The sequence below is a fragment of the Haematobia irritans genome, chromosome 5, assembly GCF_050003625.1.
Source record: "Haematobia irritans isolate KBUSLIRL chromosome 5, ASM5000362v1, whole genome shotgun sequence".
NCBI classification, from domain to species: Eukaryota; Metazoa; Arthropoda; class Insecta; order Diptera; family Muscidae; genus Haematobia; species Haematobia irritans.
The window spans coordinates 152,186,696-152,209,018 of NC_134401.1; the positions used below are offsets into that span (position 1 = coordinate 152,186,696).

The 22,323-nt window shown below is 33.6% G+C and overlaps 1 protein-coding gene across 9 annotated transcripts in view; it reads right to left on the reverse strand.

Annotated features, from left to right (window-relative positions):
• Nucleotides 1-3,273: 3,273 nt before the first annotated feature.
• LRR (capping protein regulator and myosin 1 linker 1 leucine rich repeat protein) overlaps nucleotides 3,274-22,323 on the reverse strand; it is a 181,618-nt gene continuing 162,568 nt past the window's right edge. For 7 of the 9 annotated variants that reach the window (XM_075313190.1, XM_075313191.1, XM_075313188.1 and 4 more), the window contains 6 exons: nucleotides 18,911-19,901; nucleotides 18,779-18,838; nucleotides 16,370-16,426; nucleotides 12,164-12,615; nucleotides 5,331-5,528; nucleotides 3,274-3,903 (listed from right to left, as the gene is read on the reverse strand). In XM_075313190.1, coding sequence (XP_075169305.1) covers nucleotides 5,439-5,528; nucleotides 12,164-12,615; nucleotides 16,370-16,426; nucleotides 18,779-18,838; nucleotides 18,911-19,901 — 1,650 coding nt within the window. In that variant the 3' untranslated portion in view covers nucleotides 3,274-3,903; nucleotides 5,331-5,438. Of the gene's footprint in view, nucleotides 3,904-5,330; nucleotides 5,529-12,163; nucleotides 12,616-16,369; nucleotides 16,427-18,778; nucleotides 18,839-18,910; nucleotides 19,902-22,323 lie in introns of those variants that run through there. The other 2 variants (XM_075313192.1, XM_075313194.1) reach the window with 2 other exon arrangements.

The following is a 22,323-nucleotide window of genomic DNA, read 5'->3' on the forward strand; positions in this document are numbered from 1 at the left end:
TCTTTGGCGCTATACGAAGTTCAACTTTTTTCACAATGAGTTCATTTTAACTTAAAGAAGGGGTCACTTTTTTCTGGGTGCACCAACCAGATCGAATGAATTTTGCTTCTCCAAAAGGCACCGGAGGTCAAATCTGGGGATCGGTTTATATGAGGGCTATATACAATTATGGACTGATATGAACCAATTCCTGCATGGTTGTTGGATACCATATACTAACATCACGTACCAAATTTCAACCGAATCGGATGAATTTTGCTCTTCCAAGGGGCTCCGGAGGTCAAATCTGGGGATCGGTTTATATGGGAGCTATATATAATTATGGACTGATATGAACCAATTCCTGCATGGTTGTTGGATACCATATACTAACATCACGTACCAAATTTCAACCGAATCGGATGAATTTTGCTCTTCCTAGAGCAAGCCAAATCCGGGGTCGGTTTATATGGGGCTATATATAATTATGGACCGATGTGGACCAACTTTTGCATAGTTGTTAGAGACCATATACTAACACCATGTACCAAATTTCAGCCGGATCGGATGAAATTTGCTTCTCTTAGTGGCTCCGAAAGCCCAATCGGGGGATCGGTTTATATGGGGGTTATATATAATTATGGACTGATATGAACCAATTCCTGCATGGTTATTGGATACGATATACTAACATCACGTACCAAATTTCAACTGAATCGGATGAATTTTGCTCTTCCAAGTGGCTCCGGTGGCCAAATCTGGGAATCGGTTTATATGGGGGCTATATATAATTATGGACCGATGCGGACCAATTTTTGCATGGTTGTTAGAGACTATATACTAACACTATGTACCAAATTTCAGCCGGATCGGATGAAATTTGCTTCTCTTAGAGGGTCTGCAAGCCAAATTTGGGGGTCCTTTTATATGGGGGCTATACGTAAAAATTGACCGATATGGCCCATTTGCAATACCATCTGACCTACATCAGTAACAACTACTTGTGCCAAGTTTCAAGTCGATAGCTTGTTTCGTTCGGAAGTTAGAGTGATTTCAACAGACGGACGGACGGACGGACATGCTCAGATCGACTCAGAATTTCACCACGACCCAGAATATATATACTTTATGGGGTCTTAGAGCAATATTTCGATGTGTTACAAACGGAATGACAAAGTTAATATACCCCCATCCTATGGTGGAGGGTATAAAAAGGCATTATGGCTTTGCAAGAGTTCCTCCCATAAGTCCTAACCTCAACATTTAAAATAGTGATAGCCTCAGAATCAACCCTTAGTCAATTTGTTCTGGTTTTTATTCTTGGTAGACGGAGGCAGATTTATGTTCAATGATAAACGCGAGTGATATAATTCAATCAAACTTGGATTGAATTATATCAATTATATATATGAATCGTCGATTTGGGAAAACAAGACCATATTACCCTATATTATTGACCACTATTCTTAAAATTTATCACAGTGTAATTCTTGGTGAAGCATAACGGACATATCAGTTCTGAAGTAGACGCTGTTGAAAAATTAAATTTAGATAGATCCCTTATATATTAGAGGTGTGCACGTGACACGAAATTATCGTGACTCACGAACATTTTCGTGATTCGTGCGTGAGTCGTGAGTCACGCTCATGAAAACAGCGTGAGTGTGCGTGAGCGTGATTAACAAACCAAAATGTCGTGCGTGAGCGTGAGTCACGAAAATAATATCTTCGTGAGTGTGCGTGAGTAACGAATTACACTCACGAAAATATTCCTGCTCACCAACATAAAACGCTTAAGAGTTAAATTAAATTACAATTTTAGTGACACCTGGGATGTTAAGAGTTTAATAACACTCTCGATTTTAATAATGCTCATGTTTTCCGACACTTCGGTAAGGTAAATTAATCATAAAATTATTCGTGAGTCACGATATTTTTCGTGAATCACGATATTTTTCGTGAGTCACGGTATTTTTCGTGATTCACGACGTTTTCGTGCGTGAGTACAAATTTTCTTTTCGTGAGTGTGCGTGAGCGTGAGTCGTACCAAAAAATATCGTGCGTGAGTGTGCGTGAGTATGATTTTTCAGTCGTGAGTGTGCGTGAGCGTGAGTAAACTATTACTCACGTGCACACCTCTATTATATATCACCCTTGGATTGGAAAAAAAACATGGCCATATTGCCCTATATTAAGTTAGGTTTAGGGTAGCCCAATATTTCCGCTATAGAAAAATCAAATTTGGATATCGAATGATTTTTATGTATCTACCCCGTTAGTCATATTATCCTTATTTATAAAATTTTGAGGCTTTCATATATTTGGATCCACTCAAATTTAGCAAATTTTTATTTGGTGTTATCCCATGCACCCATAGAGTTTAACATACAAACATAACAGCCAGTACTTACTGTTGGATCTATAAACTATTTGGAAATCAATATTCTAGAATAAATATATAAATAATGCGACAAAAGACATGTTGTAACAGGAAACAGTTGCTCTGTCTTCAGACAACTTTTGCAGTTTTGATATTTTCGCCTTCATGTCTACTAAAAAAATGGTTAAATGTTGCTGGCAAACATGCTAGCAATCTTTTTTTCAAATAACACCCAGAAAAAGGGCCTTTAATGCCAACTGAACTTTATTTTAGTTCATGAAGATTAGTTGATTTTAGTTAAATTTTGCACAATATGAGTAAATGTTCCTTATATGAATATTTTTGCTAACTTTAATGACGTGAACTAAAAATAAGAAAAAAAGTTGTATACAAATATAGTGCACAATTTTACTAAAAAATAAAATAGTTCATATTTTCCTAAAATGGCAGAAGTTTGCTTAAATCGAGTTCATAAGTCTCTCAAATGAGTAAATTTTACTTAAATTGTACCTGTCTCGAACTTCGTACAGCGCTAAAGATATTTTAACAATTTTTAAATCCCAACATATGAAATTTTCTTAAACAACAGAAAAAAATTAATTATTTTTAAAAAAATTTTTCTTCAATTTGACAAAAAGTATTTACTTATTTGTAACATGTTGCAATTAGAAAACTATTTTAGTTAAAATTTTCTACAATAAACCTACATTTTCTTCCACGGTGGGGTCACTTTTTTTGGGTGAAATGATCTTCCATATAAAATTAAGAATTGAGGCTTAAAAAGTGAAATTATGAATCTCGTTCTTAAATTTAAAGAGGATCGATCGATGGTAAAAAATAAAATTATTGGCACTTAATGAAGAAATTTTATAGAAAAATAAACGTTGTTTGTTAAAAAAAAGAAAACGTTAAAATTTCAATATCGTTTCTGTATGAAAGTATATTTCTTTGTTTTTTTTTCTTTTGTTTATTATAATTGTAGTATTTGTAATAATTATTTAGTTTTTAAACCAAAAAAATAATAATGAATATATAGACTTAAATAATTTACATAGATATATTTTCAATATAAAAAAGTGGTGTGTGTGTGTGTATATGTGTTTGGGTATGACTTTCGAATTAGATTTCAGACAAAATTATAGTATAAAAATACACTTCTTTTATTTTTCTCTCTTCTTCTTCATTTAATCATTCGTTACTTAAATATTTAGGCATATGCATATGGGAATTGATTTTGTGTTTTCATTTTAATCATTATAATAAGATTATATTCTAAATAAATTAAAAAGAAAAAAAAATATTTAAAATATATATTACAATAGAATACTTCATTCACACATTTACTTAATAAACCAATTATTAAGTTAATATTTTGTAAAAAAAAAGAAAAAACAATAATAGAAAATTGCACAAAAATTTTGATTCACAAACATTGTTAAGGGAAAATAAAACTCAAATTAGGATAATACTTATCATTTTTTTTTTTCTTTCAAATTTTATAAATAGAAGACAATTTCGTTTCTTTTTGTGAAATGCTTTCGCTGGTTCACCCAGAAAAAAGTGCCTTCGAAACTAAAGGAAAAATTCTTCATCAATATAGTTTATCCATTTTATTTCCATTAAGGTAAATTTTTGTGAGAAATAATAAAATTTACTCGTTTCAGTAAAAAAATCCTAAACTGTAAGCAGTTAGGAATAGTTCATTAACTAGAATAAGGCATGGAATTTTACTAATACTGTTTTCTTCGCTGGGTATAAGAATTTACTACTGAACAAGAAAATTTTATTCACCGATAACAAAGCATTCGTAAAAATAAACAAAATCCGAACTAAAACCAAGTTTCCTCAAAATTAGTAAAATTTCTTATAAAATGATAATTGCGACTTCCTTTATAATAGAAAGTTTTTCATACATACGAACAACACTTGGCATAGAAAAATATTTTAGTTCATTCGTACTAAGAAGTATGCAATCCTTTCAAAACTTAAGGAAACACACTTGTTAGAATATAGGAAATTTTCCTATATTGCTATTGTTTACCTGTAATCGATACCTGTCATCGTAATCGATGTGTTTGCGCGTGGGTGTAATCGATATGTTTGCGCGTGGGTTGTTTTTTAGTTGGAATCGCGTTGTTATGGTATACGGAGAGATTGTTAAAAAATAATATGGTAAAATAATATAATAAGTAACAAAAAAAAAATATATAAAAGATTTATTATTTTAAATTAGTGAGAAAAATGTTCGTTTTTTTTTGAAAATAAATCTATCAATGTTCGTGATGGTGTATAAAGAAAGAAAACACCAGCAGAATAAAAACCCTTTCATTTGTCTTTATTTTGGAATCTTCAATTATCAGGTAATATTCAGCGCTAACCTTTTGTAACAAAAATGGTTTTATTTGTAGGTATTGAAATTGTAAAAGGAGGACAAAATCGTTAGGCAGCAACTTATTAAAAGTGAAAGGTACAAGAAGAAGAAAAAATGCGTTTTGCAGTTGATGACATTACATGGAAATTGGAAATAGTGGAATAATAAACTAATATTTCAAGGCCAATCGATGCTGTTGATTCTTAATAAATATATTCAATATATTAATAAAACATGTCTTTTATTGAAGATAAAATTGCTTATATAAATAAATAAAATTGTATTTAAAAACGAAGGTAAGCAGTTCTAATTATGAAGTAAAAGTTTTACCACAAATATGTAAGATTTGTCCAAATGAATGAAAAAATTTCAATAAACTCATTCCATAATGAATTCAAATCAGTTAAATTTTTTCATTCTGTAGCATAGTGGTAAATAAATATAGGAAAATGTTAACTAATATATGGAATGCATTATACCTAATTTCTACGAAAATCACATCGTTCAAAAAAATAAAAATGTCTTTGGCGCTATACGAAGTTCAACTTTCTTCACAGTAAGTTCATTTTAACTTAAAGAAGGGGTCACTTTTTTCTGGGTGTTTAGTTTTTCATAATTACTCTTGTTTTCTTTACTCTTGGTTTGTTTTTTTTTTAGTTTCTTAAATTCTAAAATGTGAACTATGGGAGTTTTTCGTTTTTGTTTGCTCTATAAATCAACGACATCCTCTTTGGTATATTGATTATCCCTAAAAGTTCGCCGTATAGAGGATCGTTGTAGGCCTTCAACTAATGTCTCCTGGAATCGAGAAACGATAATAATGGGCGAGAAAAAGAAGAATGCAAAAAAACATATTTATAAATTATTTGAAATTTTCTTAAAAAACATTAACAAAAAGCATTTTGTTTACCAACATTTAATATGACATAGTGATGGACATGCATTATGTTTGCTGTGTGACATTAGTTGTTAAGATATTATAAACGAAAAAATACATAAAAACACACAAAAAAAAATTATCACAAAACAAATATTTAACAATATAATAAAATGTATAAAACAAGGACTAATACACTAAAAAAATAAACAAAGGAAGACAATTTGTTTTTAATTACATACATTTATCTTACTAAGCATTATATGAATATAATGTAAAATTAACAAATTTTTAATAATACGAAAAGAAATAATGGATAATGGAGGGATGGAATTAAGCCAATGTGCAGGATGGATATCAGAAGGTCACCATGTAAACATCCAATATATATGAGTAAAAGATATATATTTTAATTAAAACAGATTTCAAAGTATTTGCTTTAAATATAATTGAAATAGTAGTCAACACGTATGCCTAAAGGCCGGTACTGAGATCTTTCATGGGGAAAATTTTTCCCAATACACTTTTTTAATACATTTGTTTGAATAAAACAAGTAAGTAAAGTCTAAATTCGGGCGGGGCCGACCATATTATACCCTTCACCCCTATGTAGGCCAAAATTTGTGTTACCATCTCAACTACTTCACATTTGCTGGAAGCTATATAAAGGAGACAATTTTTTTACTTCTACAAAATCTCTAGAATTAAAATTTAAATCGGCTAACGCTATCCAGTTAATTGGACGAAACTTCCATTGAAAATGGGTCTAAAATGTATAACAGTCTACATTTTTTCCGCAACTCTGGTGTACGTATATATGGGAGCTATATATAATCTGAACCGATTTTGACTAAATTTGACATGTAACATATAGTTAGAATAATAGTTCTGCTATCTAAGCGAAATTTCACGTAAATGGGAGTATAACTTTGGCCCCCCTGGTCATATGAGTGCAAATCGGACGGAAGATATATATGGGAGCCATATCTAAATCTGAACCGATTTTAACCAAATTTGGCACAATTACCAATACTACTAAACGTACTCATTGTGCGAAATTTGAAGCAAATCACGGCAAAACCCTGGATTTTGAGGCCATATAAGTTCAAATCGGACGAAAGATATATAAGGGAGCTATATCTAAATCTGAATCGATTTTGACCATATTTATCACATACAATAGTATCGTTAAAAGTATCGCTTGTGCAAAATTTGAAGTAAGTCAGGGCAAAACTCTGGCTTTTGGGACCATATAAGTCCAAATCGGGCGAAAGATATATATGTGAGCTATATCTAAATCTGAACCGATTTTAACAAAATTTGACACACTTAACGATACTATTAAACGTACCCCTTGTGCAAAATTTGAAGCAATTCACGGCAAAACTCTGGCTTTTGTGGCCATATAAGTTCAAATCGGACGAAAGATATATATGGGAGCTATATCTAAATTTGAACCGATTTCAATCAAATTTACCAAGCATTGGTAGAATGACAATTCTACCCTCTGTGCAAAATTTCACGAAGATCGGTAGTAAACTTTGGCCTCTGTGGTCATATGAGTCTAAATCGGACGAAAGATATATATGGGAGCTATATCTAAATCTGAACCGATTTGGCTGATATTTTGCAAGATTTTCGAGACTCATAAAATATTTGCATGTACGGTATTTCAAGAAAATCGGTTGATAAACACGCTAACTATGACCAAATCGGGGATAAATATATATGGCAGCTATATCTAAATCTGAACCGATTTTTCCAAAACGAATAGCGATTGTCTCTGTCCCAAGAAACTGCCCTATGCCAAATTTGAGGACGATCGGACTTAAATTACGAGCTGTACTTTGTGCACAAAATTACATATACAGACAGACGGACGGACAGACAGACGGACATCGCTAAATCGACTCAGAATTTAATTCTTAGCCGATCGGTACACTAAAAGATGGGTCTATGACCAATATTTCTTGGCGTTACATACCACAGTAGTGGTGAAGGGTATAAAAAGTGAGTAAAGTAGAAAGTCGGGCGGGGCAGACTATATCATACCCTAAACCACCCCTACTGAATTAGTAAACATAAGCATTTGTGGGGTATCATTGGTATAGGTTTTGGAGTATCATTGTTATAGGTTTTGGAGAACATAAAGGAGGGTACATGTTTATGGGTGCCTTGTCACAATCTGAGCAGAAATGTCTAATATTAGGGGCTATAGTTTATTTTGCACCAAAAGAGTTAGTATGCCACTAATATTGAGTCCATTATTAAAAAAGAGGAAATCGGTCAACTAGTTGTGGGTAATAAATCCAAATTTGTAAAAATCGGGCAACAGTTACATAATGGAAGAGCTACATGTAAGTCTAAATACGATCAGCTAATACATCAAAATTTGAAATTTGAATAACATAGGTTAATAAATAAGAGTATGATGGCCAAATATGACAAAATCGAGCGATGCATATATATGGGACCTATATCTAAATCTGAACCAATTTGTATAATATTTTGCAGGTATGATTGATACCACAGAAGGTTACCTTGTGTAAAATTTGAGTACGATCAGTTAATAAATGAGACCCCTATGGTCAAAAATAAGGTTATTAGGGGCAACTTTTTCAAAATCGGGCGATACATATATATGGGAGCTATATATAAATTTGAACCGATTTCGATGAAATTTTGCACATACAGTTAGTGCTATAGAAGATTACATTTATCCAACCTTGGTTACGATCGGTTGGTAAATAAGGGTTTTACGGCCAAATTTGGCAAAATCGGGCGATACATATATTTGGGAGCTATATCTAAATCTGAACCGATTTCGATGAAATTGCGCACATACAGTTAGTGCTATAGAAGATTACATTTAGCCAACCTTGGTTACGATCGGTTGATAAATAAGGGTTTTACGGCCAAATTAGGCAAAATCGGGCGATACATATATATGGGAGCTATATCTAAATCTGAACCGATTTCGATGAAATTGCGCACATATAGTTAGCGATAGAGAATATTATATTTAGCCAACTTTGAGTATTATCGGTTGATAAATAAGGGTTTTACGGACAAATTTGGCAAAATCGGGCGATACATATATATGGGAGCTATATCTAAATCTCAACCGATTTCGATTATTTTTGGCACATATTGTCAGTACCATAAAAGATTAGAGTAAGCCAGGTTTGAGTAAGATCGCTTAATAAATAAGGTTTTTATGGCCAAATTTGGGAAAATCGGGCGATACATATATATGGGAGCTATATCTAAATCTGAACCGATTTCGATGAAATTTTGCAGACTTAAAGGGTGATGAAAAAGTTTACTATGTGCAAAATTTAATGACGATCGGTTTGTAAAAAAGCGCAACGTGACTCCATTTGTCGAAATCGGCCGATACATATATATGGGAGCTATATCTAAATTTGATCCGATTTCTTCCAAATTCAATAGCGTTCGTCCTTGTGCCCAAAAAACACCTTGTACCAAATTTCATCCAAATTGGTTAATAATTGCGACCGGAATCCTGTGAACAACAAATACATGGACAGACGGACGGACGGACACCCAGCGCTAGATCGACTCAGGAGGTGATTCTGAGTCGATCGGTATATATTTTATGGGATATAAAATCAATATTTCTGGTAGGCACATTTTTTGGCCGATCAAACTTATTATACCCTGACCACTATGTGGTTTAGGGTATAATGACATTAAATAGTACTGCGATTAGTGATTTTGTTTTACCATATATTTGCTTCAGGCAAATATTTTATTTATTTATTCATTCGGAGCATTTAATTTATTTTAAGCCTTTTTGCCTTACATCAGAAACTATTGTGTCTTTGAAGTCCTCCAACAAGTCCTAGTGAAAATTTTGACTTGAGATTAATCTTACAATCATTTTCATTCGTAAATTGAGACAAGTGATTTTCACAAGGCTTTCCTGCTCCGATTTTCTCTATCGAAATTCTTCGCGATCGACAGGTACTAATGATAATCACTAAAGAAAATTATTTAAAAATATAATTTTTTTATCTTTAATATATGGGGATTGAAAAAACATCGAAAAAAGACTGTGTAAAAAAAGACCGTAAGTTCGGCCAGGTCGAATCTTAACATATGTACCCTCCACCATGGATTGCGTAGAAACTTCTACTAAAGACGGTTATCCAAAAATTGAAATACTTGGGTTGCGGCCGATGGCAAGGCATCTTAAAACTTCTTAACATCATCTTCCAAATTGTAAGTTAGTCCATGCGGGATATATATTAGGCAAAAGAAAGGTTCTTGACCGGTATATATAGTGAAGAAATAATTACGAACCGATATGAACTTTTGTGCGGGAATTATAGAGCCAGAATTGAAATATGGGCGTCGCTTTCTATGGGGGGCTATATACAATTATGAACACGAGTCTACCAAAAATGGCAGATTTTTTACTGTTTGGTGTTTTGGAAGATTTTGCAAAATGTTCCTCTCCAGCTAAGGGGTGCTTCATAAACATTCTATAGAAATAACATTTTGACAAAATTTTCTACAGAAATAAAATTCTGACAAAATTTTCTATAGAAATAAATTTTTTACAAACTGTTCTACAGAAATTATATTTTGACAAAATTTCCTACAGAAATAAAATGTTGACAAAATGTTCTATAGAAAGAAAAATTTGAAAAAAAATTTCTATGGTAATAAAATTTTGGTAGATTATTTTTGGCTCGAGTGGCAACGTGATTTTTTTTTTGTGATTGGGGATCGGTTTATCTGGGGTCTATATATAACTATAGATCGATACGGACCAATTTTCGCATGGTTGTTATCGGCCATATACTAGCGCAATGTATCAACTTTCAACCGGATCGGATCAATCTTGCCTCTTCAAGAGGCTCCGGATGTCAAATCTGGGGATCGGTTTATATGGGGGCTATATATAGTTATGAACCGATATGGACCAATTTTTGCATAGTTGTTAGAGACCATATACTAAGATGACGTACTAAGTTTCAATCGAATCGTATGAATTTTGCTCCTTCAAGAGGCTCCGGATCTGGGGATCGGTTTATATGGGGGGCTATATATAATTATGGACAGATCAATTTTTGCTTAGTTGTTGGAGACCATATACTTACACCATGTACCAAATTTCAGCCAGATCGGATGAAATATGCTTCTCTTAGAGGCTTCGCAAGCCAAATTTGGGGATCGGTTTATATGGGGGCTATATATACTTATGGACCGATGTGGATAAATTTTTGCATAGTTGTTAGAGATCATATTTTAACACGATGTACTAAGTTTCAACCGGATCGGATGAATTTTGCTGCTCCAAGAGACTCCGGAGGTCAAATCTGGGGATCAGTATATATGGGGGCTAATATAATTATGGACCAATTTTTGCATGTTTGTTAGAGACCATGTACCAAATTTCAGCCAGATCGGATGAAATATGCTTCTCTCAGAGGCTCCGCAAGCTAAATCTGGGGGTCAGTTTATATGGGGGCTATACGCAAAAGTAAACCGATATGGCCCATTTGCGACCTACATCAATAAAAACTAATTGTGACAAGTTTCAAGTCGATAGCTTGTTTCGTTCGGAAGTTAGCGTGATTTCAACAGACGGTCGGATGGACATGCTTAGATCGACTTAGAATTTCACCACGACCCGAATATATATATACTTTATGGGATCTTAGAGCAATATTTCGATGTGTTATAAACGGAATGACAAAGTTAATATACCCCCCATCCTATGGTGGAGGGTATAAAAAGAGGGGCAAAACGTTTCTATCTTTAAGGAGGGATTTCCTTACATTTGGGTCAGTTCTCTTTAATATTCGAGAGGAATGGCCCAACCACTCCGATCACTCAATGGGTTTTGCAATCAACATCAATTAAATTTTTAACTGAATCATTTAAAAAAGGTTATTGATATTTGCTTATGAAATCAATTAATTTTTTAATCAAGTTTTTTTAATGTCCAATTAAAACTGTGATTGATTCTATCATTTTCGTGATTGAAGACATTTCAATTAAAAAATTAATTGAATGTCCCGAATAAAACACAAGAATTGATGTTAATGCAATTAGGATATTAATGGAATCAATTGGATAATTAAAACCTTAATTTGATCTTGCTTATTGATTTTTATGATTTCACTAGTATGACAATTTCAACAAATAAAATAATTAGATGAATTAAATTCATGATTTGTAGGATGATTTTACATAGAGCACAACCCATAACCCATATCAATACTATGAAAATTAAAGAAAAGTGACCTACTGATGAAATTTTAATAATGAACCGAAGTCGAAAAAATGAATATCACAAGGCACAAGATGATTTTCGCCGAATTTTGGACAGGATTTCACAAACTGCACTGGGGTGTGAGAGACCAAGGAAGTTATAAAGGATGATTACAGAAAGGGAAAGCATTTTAAAAGCACAAGGCTGTTAGCACACAAAAGCTTCTTGTGTTCCACATGATGGTTAATATTTGCTAGAACCCAAGTGTTTCGATTCTCTTATATAGTATGCGTGAATTTATCGTCAAACCTCAAAAACTGATGATATTTCTTTGCCAGCAATAACACGTTTGAAACCTCCTGCTAAAGCGGGCTTCGGGGCCACCCCTACTGTGTCATCATTTTCCTTCTGTTTTTCATTATTAATAAAATCATTACTTTTTCCGGACTGCGATGAGGATGAGGTTGATGTTGTTATTCGATTGTTTCGTATATTTAGAATCTCATTTGTTCCGTTATCATGTGTTAGACTCTTAGTCATCAGCACTTCTTTCATTTCATTGTTTATGGAATTTGTGGTTATAATTTTTGTATGACTCTCATTAGTAGACGATGTTGCTGATGTTATCGACGTTGAGGAAGTTGTCGAAGATGTTGAATTACGATTGATGCTGTTGATTTTGGTTACTGCCGACGACGACGATGATGATGATGAGGATGTTAGTAACGAACGTGGCAACACTTGAGGTTTTAGGGGTAAATCTTTTGGGTGCAAAAATTAGCATTTTGTGGTTGTGTTGTTTTGCGTTGGAGGTTTAGAACACAAGAATATGGTGGAATATAAAACAAACAAAAACAAAAAAAGGGGTAATAAAATCAAAAATAAATATGAAACAATAATGAATATTTTTTTAAATAATAAATTTGTTTTTAAAAATAAAATATAAATAAATCAAAAATGTATTCAAATTAACTAAAATAAAAAAAAAATAATAATTTACTAGGGGAAATAAATAAAACAAGTATACACAGCAGTAAGTTCGGCCAGGCCGAACCTTATGTACCCTCCACCATGGATTGCATAGAAACTTGTACTAAAAACTGTCATCCATAATCGAATTACTTGGGTTGCGGTAACACTTGCTGATGTCAAGATATCTTAAAACTTCTTAGCACCGTCTTCTCAATTGTAAGTTAGTCCATACGGGGTATATATATTAAACAAAAAAAGGCCGATTATATACGTATATAATTCAGTTTCACAAAATTTTCTATAGAAATAAAATTTTGACAAAATTTTCTATAGAAATAAAATCTTGACAAAATTTTGTATAGTAATAAAATTTTGACAAAATTTTCTATAGAAATAAAATCTTGAAAACGATTTTGTATAGTAATAACATTTTGGGAGATTATTTTTGGGGATCGGGTATATATAAATATAGACCGATATGGACCAATTTTGACATGGTTGTTAGCGGTCATATACTAGCGCAAAGTACCAAATTTCACCACATACCTAATTTCAACCGGATCGGATGAATTTTGCTCCTCCAAGAGCTCCAGAGTTCAAATCTGGGGATCGGTTTAAATGGGGTTATATATAATTGGGACCGCTATTGACCAATTTTTGCATGGATGTTAGATACCAGACTAACACCACGTACCAAATTTCTACTGGATCGGATGAATTTTGCTATTCCAAGGGGCTCCGGAGGTCAAATCTGGGGATCGGTTTATATAGGGGCTACATATAATTATGGACCGATATGGGCCAGTTCCTGCATGGTTGTTAGAGACCATATACTAACAAAATTTCAACCGAATTGGATGAATTTTGCTCATCCATGAGGCTTCGAAGGTCAAATCTGGGGATCGGTTTATATGGGGGCTATATATAATTATAGACCGATGTGGACCAATTTTTGCATAGTTGTTAGAGACCATATACTAACACCACGTACCAAATTTCAGCCGGATCGGATGACCACCTGCATGTACCACTCCATGGCTTTTTACCGTAATGGCAAGATGCCAAATCCGGCCAAAACAGTACGGAACAACCGTGTTTCTTCAGGAAAGGCAGCAGACGTTTATTCAAACACTCTTTCACGTAAGTTTCTTGGTTGACAGTCCCGGAAGCTATGAAAATGCTGCTTTTCAAGCCACAGGTACAGATGGCTTGCCAAACCAGATATTTCTTTGCGAACTTTGACAGTTTTATGTGCTTGAAAATATCTGCTACCTTTCCCCTTCCTTTTGCCGTATAAAACTCCAATCCCGGAAGCTGCTTGTAGTCGGCTTTGACGTAGGTTTCGTCGTCCATTACCACGCAGTCAAACTTCGTCAGCATCGTCGTGTACAGCCTCCGGGATCGCGCTTTGGCCGTCGTATTTTGTTTATCATAGCGATTTGGAGTCACAACCTTCTTGTAAGTCGATAGTCCGGCTCGTTTTTTTGGCTCGATGCACGGTTGTAGACGATACACCCAGCTTATTTGCGGCATCTCGGAGAGAGAGGTTAGGGTTAGGGCTTCCGGTTTTCGATTTCCCCCCGATCCAGACTTCCTGGCTGTCGACAAACGTTCCCCAAACACTTTAATTACATTTCTGTATATATATATATATATATATATATATATATATATATATATATATATATATATATATATATATATATATATATATATATATACTTTATGGGGTCTTAGAGCATTATTTCGATGTGTTATCCTTGGTGGAGGGTATAAAAATATGTTAAATATTATTTTGATCGAATTATGCATTCATTATGGATAGACATTTGTTGTTCTTATTTATTACCTCCTAAATTTATGTGGGGATTTATTTTTATTATTTCAAGCACAAAAACACGAAAAATTGTACTGGAATTTCGACTAATAGGGGTTCAAAACAAAACTGGAAATCGTAACACTGTGACGCAAAATTCAACTTTTTGACTCCAAACAAAAAATCACTTATCTCAGCCGAAAGTATTCGATGAAAGGAGAAAATTAATTTTTCGGTTTTGCTAGATTGGTTGACGTTCGTTTTTTATGAGCTTCTAAAGTTTTCTCGTCAAATTCGATTTTGAGCACTTCTTTTTGCAATTTTCGCATGGCCATAGCTTGAAAAATTCTGTGAATTTTTTGCAGTCTTCAACAAAGTTGTAGCTCTTGACTCGGCTGAATATCTGCCTGTTTGTGGAATTCGTCAAAAATCCCATATTGATATCTCGAGAGCCAGAGTTTGTACACCCATAGAAAAAATCAAGAACGGCGTGGTCATTTCAAAACGATCTGTTCATGAAAGTTAATCAACACACATGTGTTGTCAAACTGAGAACATATGGGGTCAGTCTGACAACTTTAAAATGACACCATGCGTTGTCAACACAACAACCAGCGTTCACGATCTGAAAACGTAATGGTTACGAATTTATAAACAAAATTAAAAAAAAAGATTTCCGCTACGGTGGCTCGAACCTGTGTCGTCTGCACCATACGTACAGTCGCCTTAGCACATTGCACCACCGGCGGAGTTGTCATAGCAATGTCTAACGATTATTTTAAGAATTTTCTTGGCCAAAGAAAAACGAATGCCGTTCATGAAATCGTGAACATTCCGTTTTGATTTTTTGTCAACGTTTCCGTATCATTTTGACACCGTCCGTTCACGATTGTGGAACGCAATATTTTCTATTAGTGTAGAATCCCAATTGTTCCCCTGTTCGATAGTAAATCATAAATTTTAGGATTTTCTAGCAAATATATCTAAAGTTATATTAGTTTCAATCTAGACGAACGATTCGTCCCGAGTCGATTTTGTGTTTCATGACCAGGCAGTATATTTAGTCGGAAAAGTTTCATCTTCATGCTCAAAACCGCATTTTTCCACTTTTCGACTACAGCTCTTGAACCATTGAAAATTTTACCAAACAATCAAGGGAAGAATTGTAGTCTATAAAATTAGTATGAACTAGAAAGTTGTTCATAATTTTATAAAGATGAAACTTTTCCGACTAAATATATCCAGCATTTTCGTTGGCCGAGTCAAGAACTGCATCTTTGTTGAAAACTGCAAACGATTTCACATTAGTTTTCGGGCTATGGCCATGCGAAAATTGCACAAAAGTGCTCAAAATCGAATTTGGCGAAAAAACATTAGAGACTCATCAAAAACGAACGGCAAGCAATCTTGCAAAATCCAGATATTACTTTTCTCCTTTCATCGAGTACTTTGGGCTGGCATAAATGATTTTTTGTTTGGAATTTTTGTGTATCACTGTGTAATCAAATAATTATATTATGAGATATACATTTAAATAAAAATGAATGTATAAAGGAAAAAAATAAGCTATAGTGCATAATAAATATGTGACGAATAGTGTTTTTACTAATTAAAAAATCTTAAAACAAATTCGAATAAATTATATTTACATATATCTATAAGGGTCATTACAACATAAATACATACACATATATAGTATATATACGGAAATATACTTGTTAACATACCTAAACGATTTAAACCAGCCGCAAGTTCCCGCACTGATTTCTTTTCCAATGCTGCACCTAAAAATATGAAAATTTGAATAATATTCGCAAATATTTCTTTAAATTCGTAAAAATTGTTTACAAGCGTTGCACGACTAGAAAGCGAATAACAAACTTTTTGAAAGCAGTGCAAAAAAAACATGTTTCAGTGGGACAATAGCACTTCCAAATAATAACTAACTAACAGGTTGGCTGATAAATCCCCGGTCGAACAAAGAAAAACACATTTTTTTGTCAAAATTCGTTTTTTATTATTCGACATAGTTCCCTTCAATAGCGATACAACGATTATAACGACCTTCCAATTTATTGATACCATTTTGGTAGTACTCCTTCGGGTTTGCCTCAAAATAGGCCTCAGTTTCGGCGATCACCTCTTCATTGCAGCCAAATTTTTTCCCTGCGAACATCTTTTTGAGGTCTGAGAACAAGAAAAAGTCGCTGGGGGCCAGATCTGAAGAATACGGTGGGTGGGGAAGCAATTCGAAGCCCAATTCATGAATTTTTGCCATCGTTCTCAATGCTTGTGTCTTGGTGGAACAACACTTTTTTTCTTCTTCATATGGGGCCGTTTTGCCGCCATTTCGACATTCAAACGCTTCAATATCGCCATATAATAGTCACTGTTGATGGTTTTTCCCTTCTCAAGATAATCGATAAAAATTATTCCATGCGCATCCCAAAAAACAGAGGCCATTACTTTGCCAGCGGACTTTTGAGTCTTTCCACGCTTCGGAGACGGTTCACCGGTCGCTGTCCCCTGAGCCGACTGTCGATTGGACTCAGGAGTGTAGTGATGGAGCCATGTTTCATCCATTGTCACATATCGACGGAAAAACTCGGGTGTTTTACGGGTTAGCAGCTGCAAACACCGCTCAGAATCATCAACACGTTGTTGTTTTTGGTCAAATGTGAGCTCGCGCGGCACCCATTTTGCACAGAGCTTCCGCATATCCAAATATTGATTAATGTTATGACCACCACGTTCCTTTGATATCTTTAAAGCCTCTGCTATCTCGATCAACTTCCTTTTTTATTTTTTTTTTTATTTTATTTTCATTATGTAATTTGAAGCCACATAGCGGCCAATTTATGTAAATTACAATGGACTACTAACCGTGACTAAAGTATAATTGAAGTTATGACAATGTGAAAATATATGCGAGTATATAAAAAGTATAATTACATATATAAGTTATAAAATAGATTAATTAATAATATGACAAAAAATGAAATATGACAATTATAATTAATAATATGATAAAAAAAAAAATATAAAAAAAATGAAATATGACAAAACATTTTTAGTTCCCATTATGATTGAAAAAAGACAAAATAAGAAAATATTATTTACTCAAACAAGCACAACAAAGCAGCACTACTAACTCGAGTTTGGATAAGCTTCATGCAGGTGATCCAAGATGATCGAGTAATCTTTTACGATATGTCGAATCAGAAATCGAGAAGTCCTTTAAATTTTTACGGTCATTCAAAATCATTTTGTGGATTTTTTTTGATGTTTTCGTCGGTAACCACCTCTTTCGGGCGTCCACTGCGTTCACTGTCCTCCGTGCTCATTTCACCACGCTTGAATTTTGCATACCAAGCAATTATTGTTGATTTCCTTGGGGCAGAGTCCGGAAACTCATTATCAAGCCAAGTTTTTGCTTCCACCGTATTTTTCCCCTTCAGAAATCAGTATTTTATCAAAACACGAAATTTCTTTTTTCCATTTTTTTCACAATAACAAAAGTTGCTTCACAAAAGACGCTCTATCTCACAAACTAATTGACTTACAGACGTCAAATTTTGACACGAATCATTTGAAGGTTCGTACTATATAAAAATAATATGCATTTAATACTAGCGACGCCATCTATGTGTCAGACTGGGGACTTATCAGCCAACCTGTTAATCCAATGTGATTCTCCCGATTTTATATTTAGCTCAATTAAAAAAAAATCTAAAAAGGGGTGTTTTAGGATAAAAACTAATTTTTTTGAATTAAATGAGTTTTTGTCAAAACAAAAAATGTGAAATCGACATTTTGTACTTTTGAAAATTGACTAATCGACTTTTAAGTTTTTTGAAAATCAATTCATTATCCAATTATCCAAAATTGGAAAAAATCGAAAATTGGACTTCTTGATCTCATGACAAATCACGAAGGAGAGTGACACCACGTTCGGACTCCAATGGGATGTATGGAATTATTTCTTTGACATAGATTCCGGTTAAGTGCGAGTATTTTGGTCATATTAGTAAAATTTTAGGTATAACATTTAAGCATTTAGAAGAATATTATGCGATTGGCGAATTAGTAAATCAATTATTCTCATTGAGTATTAAGACATTAAGACATTTCCATACCTGGTGTTATACCAACAATTGAGCCACCTGTACTATTGCCAAATGGAACAACTTCCACTTCTGAAAATGTAAAGATGTAAAAAAATAACACAATCGATTGCTTCTATTATTTATATTTAACATGTCACATACCTTCTTCCAATTTTTCTGGTGTCGTTTTACACGAATCACTACCCGAATGTACAGAATTTGATCCTTGACCCACTTTTGGTTCATTACCCACAACAGACCATGGTCGGGGTTTTTGTAGTACTATGGGTGTACGTAATATACCATTTCCAGTCTTCACAACAACAGTAGAGTCTGTATGGGATTTAATGGAATCGGAACTGGGTGAACGCATTTTCTCCTCACGTCCCGAACATGTCTTAAGCAAACGTTCCGCTTGTGTGGTGGGTAGAGAAGAATCGGGTGGTAAACTATCACCACCCCCACCACCTTCTGTACGCATTTTAACCAAGGGTGATTTGCGACCCACTAACGGGGAATATTTTTCCAAATTATCTGTGGAACGTGATCGTGTGGCCCATGCCGCACCCTTGAGCAAAGGTGAATTGCGTTCCAATTTAATGGGACGACGTTCTTCCAGAATGGGTGTTGTCTCTTCGGAGGTCATGTGATCATTACCGTTGCGACTCATGGTGGGACTATCGATAAACGATAGAGAGCTGCATTCCTCTGAGGTGGGTGATACTAAGGGTGTAAGTGTGGTTGGGGTTACCGAACCAGGTCGAAAGAATTGATCTAGACCCTCACCAATTTCCTTGGTACTGATGCCATTCTCCATAGCAGTAATTAATGGCCGGGTGGGTGCACGAGTTTTAGCCCTCTTCGGGCGACCTTTGACTAGATGTTGCAATTGAAACGAGGCACTGGGCAATTCTGTTATGGAATCACAACACTCATCGCCACCTCCATCATCGAGGGCTCCACGGCTATCACTGGTTATGGTGCCATCTCCGTTTATCGATGAGTCACGTCGTGACATTTGCGATGTCGAACGATGTGATGATGGTGATTCCAATAAATCGGGTATATGGCCTAAGCTAAGATTTTCCACTACTGATTGCGGTCGGACTTTCCTTGCAACTGAACGTCTTTTTGTGGGCATATGGGGTGTGGCCTTAATAACAGAAATGGAAATTTGAATTAGTGTTTGGGGAAAAATTCGAAATTCGAAAATTTAAGGGATTATTTTATTCTTTTTTTTTTGATTATTATATTAATGGAATTTCATGCATATTGATGTCAGTGAAAAACTATGAAATGATTATGATATTCATGAGGTATATGAACATAACATTGGGAATTGGAAGATAGGGCGGTAGAACTATATGTGACATTAGAATAATTTTTATTAAAATCAAAGAAAAATTAAAAAAAAACTATACCATTCGATTATTTCACTAATGATATCTACAAGAGTATATATATATTTTTTTTTTAATCTAAAATGCATTAAATTATTTTAAAAAAGAAAATAAATTTAAAATTGTAATAAAATGCTTAGTAGAAAAAAAGGAGAATGTCATTTCATAAGGAACTCTTAAGTCAGTGATGCATTTGGATTTTATTTATTATTTTAAATGGAAATTCAGGTCAAGCTATTTTTATTATTAAATAAATATGTTCGGGGAAAATACTACATCGATTATATAGAACATAAAAATGGTAAAATTAATTTGAAATAAATTCGATCCTCTGCGATATCAAATACGGAACTACAATCTGACATTTAGGTCGTACTTTTCTATCCATATATCTGTCCATATACATATATATTCTATCCATAACTTGGATTTAAATATCTTGACATTTCCTTAAGGACTTTGGTATTGATTCCGAGCCAAAAATGCGACTCTTTTAAAATAAAGACAGTTTTTAGGAAATGTAGGCTCTAAAAAATAAAATTAAAATAAAGATATCTTCTATGGAAATTTCATTTTCTTCTTGCGATATATTAACAAGGCTATTCACGCAAAAAATAAATGTCAATTTAAAAATCCAAATTATAACAAAATAAAAGATGTTTTCTTAATTCAAACACACAAAAAACTTTAAACGAAAGACAAAGTAAGTTTTATTTGAAGCTTTTTTTTTTAATCCGAATATCCAATATCTCTTTAAAGATATACAAATTTAACGGAGGGACTTATTTCCAAAATTTAATAAAAAAAATTGTAAAGCAAAGATTTTAAAATTTCTTTTAATTATTCTAAAAAAAGTTCCCTTAATGTTGTGTAAATTGCGTGTTCTGAAAATAAAGTTGCATTATCCCTCATATTATTATAATATTTTTTTTTTCAGTGAAGAGAGTGAATGCTAAGGTCGAATACTTTCAAGCAGATTCCGAATTCTAAGCGGATTGTAAAGAAAATAAGCTTTCAGGAGGCTCAAGAAGGCCTATATATCCTAATAATGCAATAAAAAGTCGTTTTGGCAAGGCAAGGCAAGGCAGAAAGACTCATACACCATTAGGCTCAAAGTCTACTAAAAATGGATTTGAAAGTCCTTTTTATAAGTCAAATGACACTTGAAATCTAGTGGATTTTGAAATCTAGTAGATTTTGGAAGTGTAATGTGTATGAGGTATTATGGGTATTAAATGTGTCATACAATGTGACGTATGATGAATTTCATTAAATATTCCACAGGGTTGTATGATTATCAAACATTGTAAAATTAAGTATACGCAAAAATTTCAAAAAAAATCGGGAAATTTTTAGGGGTTTGTACTGATATCTTGCGACATTGAAAAAACTCAGGATTCGCGGATTATCAGTTCATTATTTCGGATATTGTAATTTCGTATACATTATATGTAGACTTATCTATCTTCCACAACTATTGCGAATTGTACAAAAACTCTCCTACAATGTGGTGTATGATGATCAAACATTGTAAAATTAAGTATACGCAAAAAATTCAGGACTCTAAAAGTCAAATCGGGAGATTGGTACGGGGAAGTACGGACAATGTATTGTGACATCGGCGAAACTCAGGATATTCGGAGTATCAGTTCATTATTTCAAATACTGTAATATCCTTTATATTTTATGTAGACTTATCTATCTTTCAAAAACTTTTATACAATGCGGTGTACGATACATTTTATTAAATATACCATACGATTGTATGATTATCAAATATTGGAAAATTAAGTATACGCAAAGAATTTAGAAGAATCGAAGTCAAATTGGGTGATTTGACAATAGGTACTTATGTTTTGTGACGTTGGAGAAACTCAGGATTTTCAGAGTATCAGCTCATTATTTCGGATACTGTACCTCGTATATATTCTATGCAGACTTCCTTTCTTGTGAAGTGTACAAATACTGTGGCGTATGATGAATTTTATGAAATATAGCACAGGGTTGTATGGTTGTCAATTAATGGAAAATTTAGAACTCGCAAAAAATTCAAACAATTCAGAAAACTATTGTAAAGTGTATAAAAACTGTTATACAATGCGGCGTATTATAAATTTTATTAAATATACCATAGGGTTGTATGATTATCAAATATTGAAAAATTAAGTATACGCA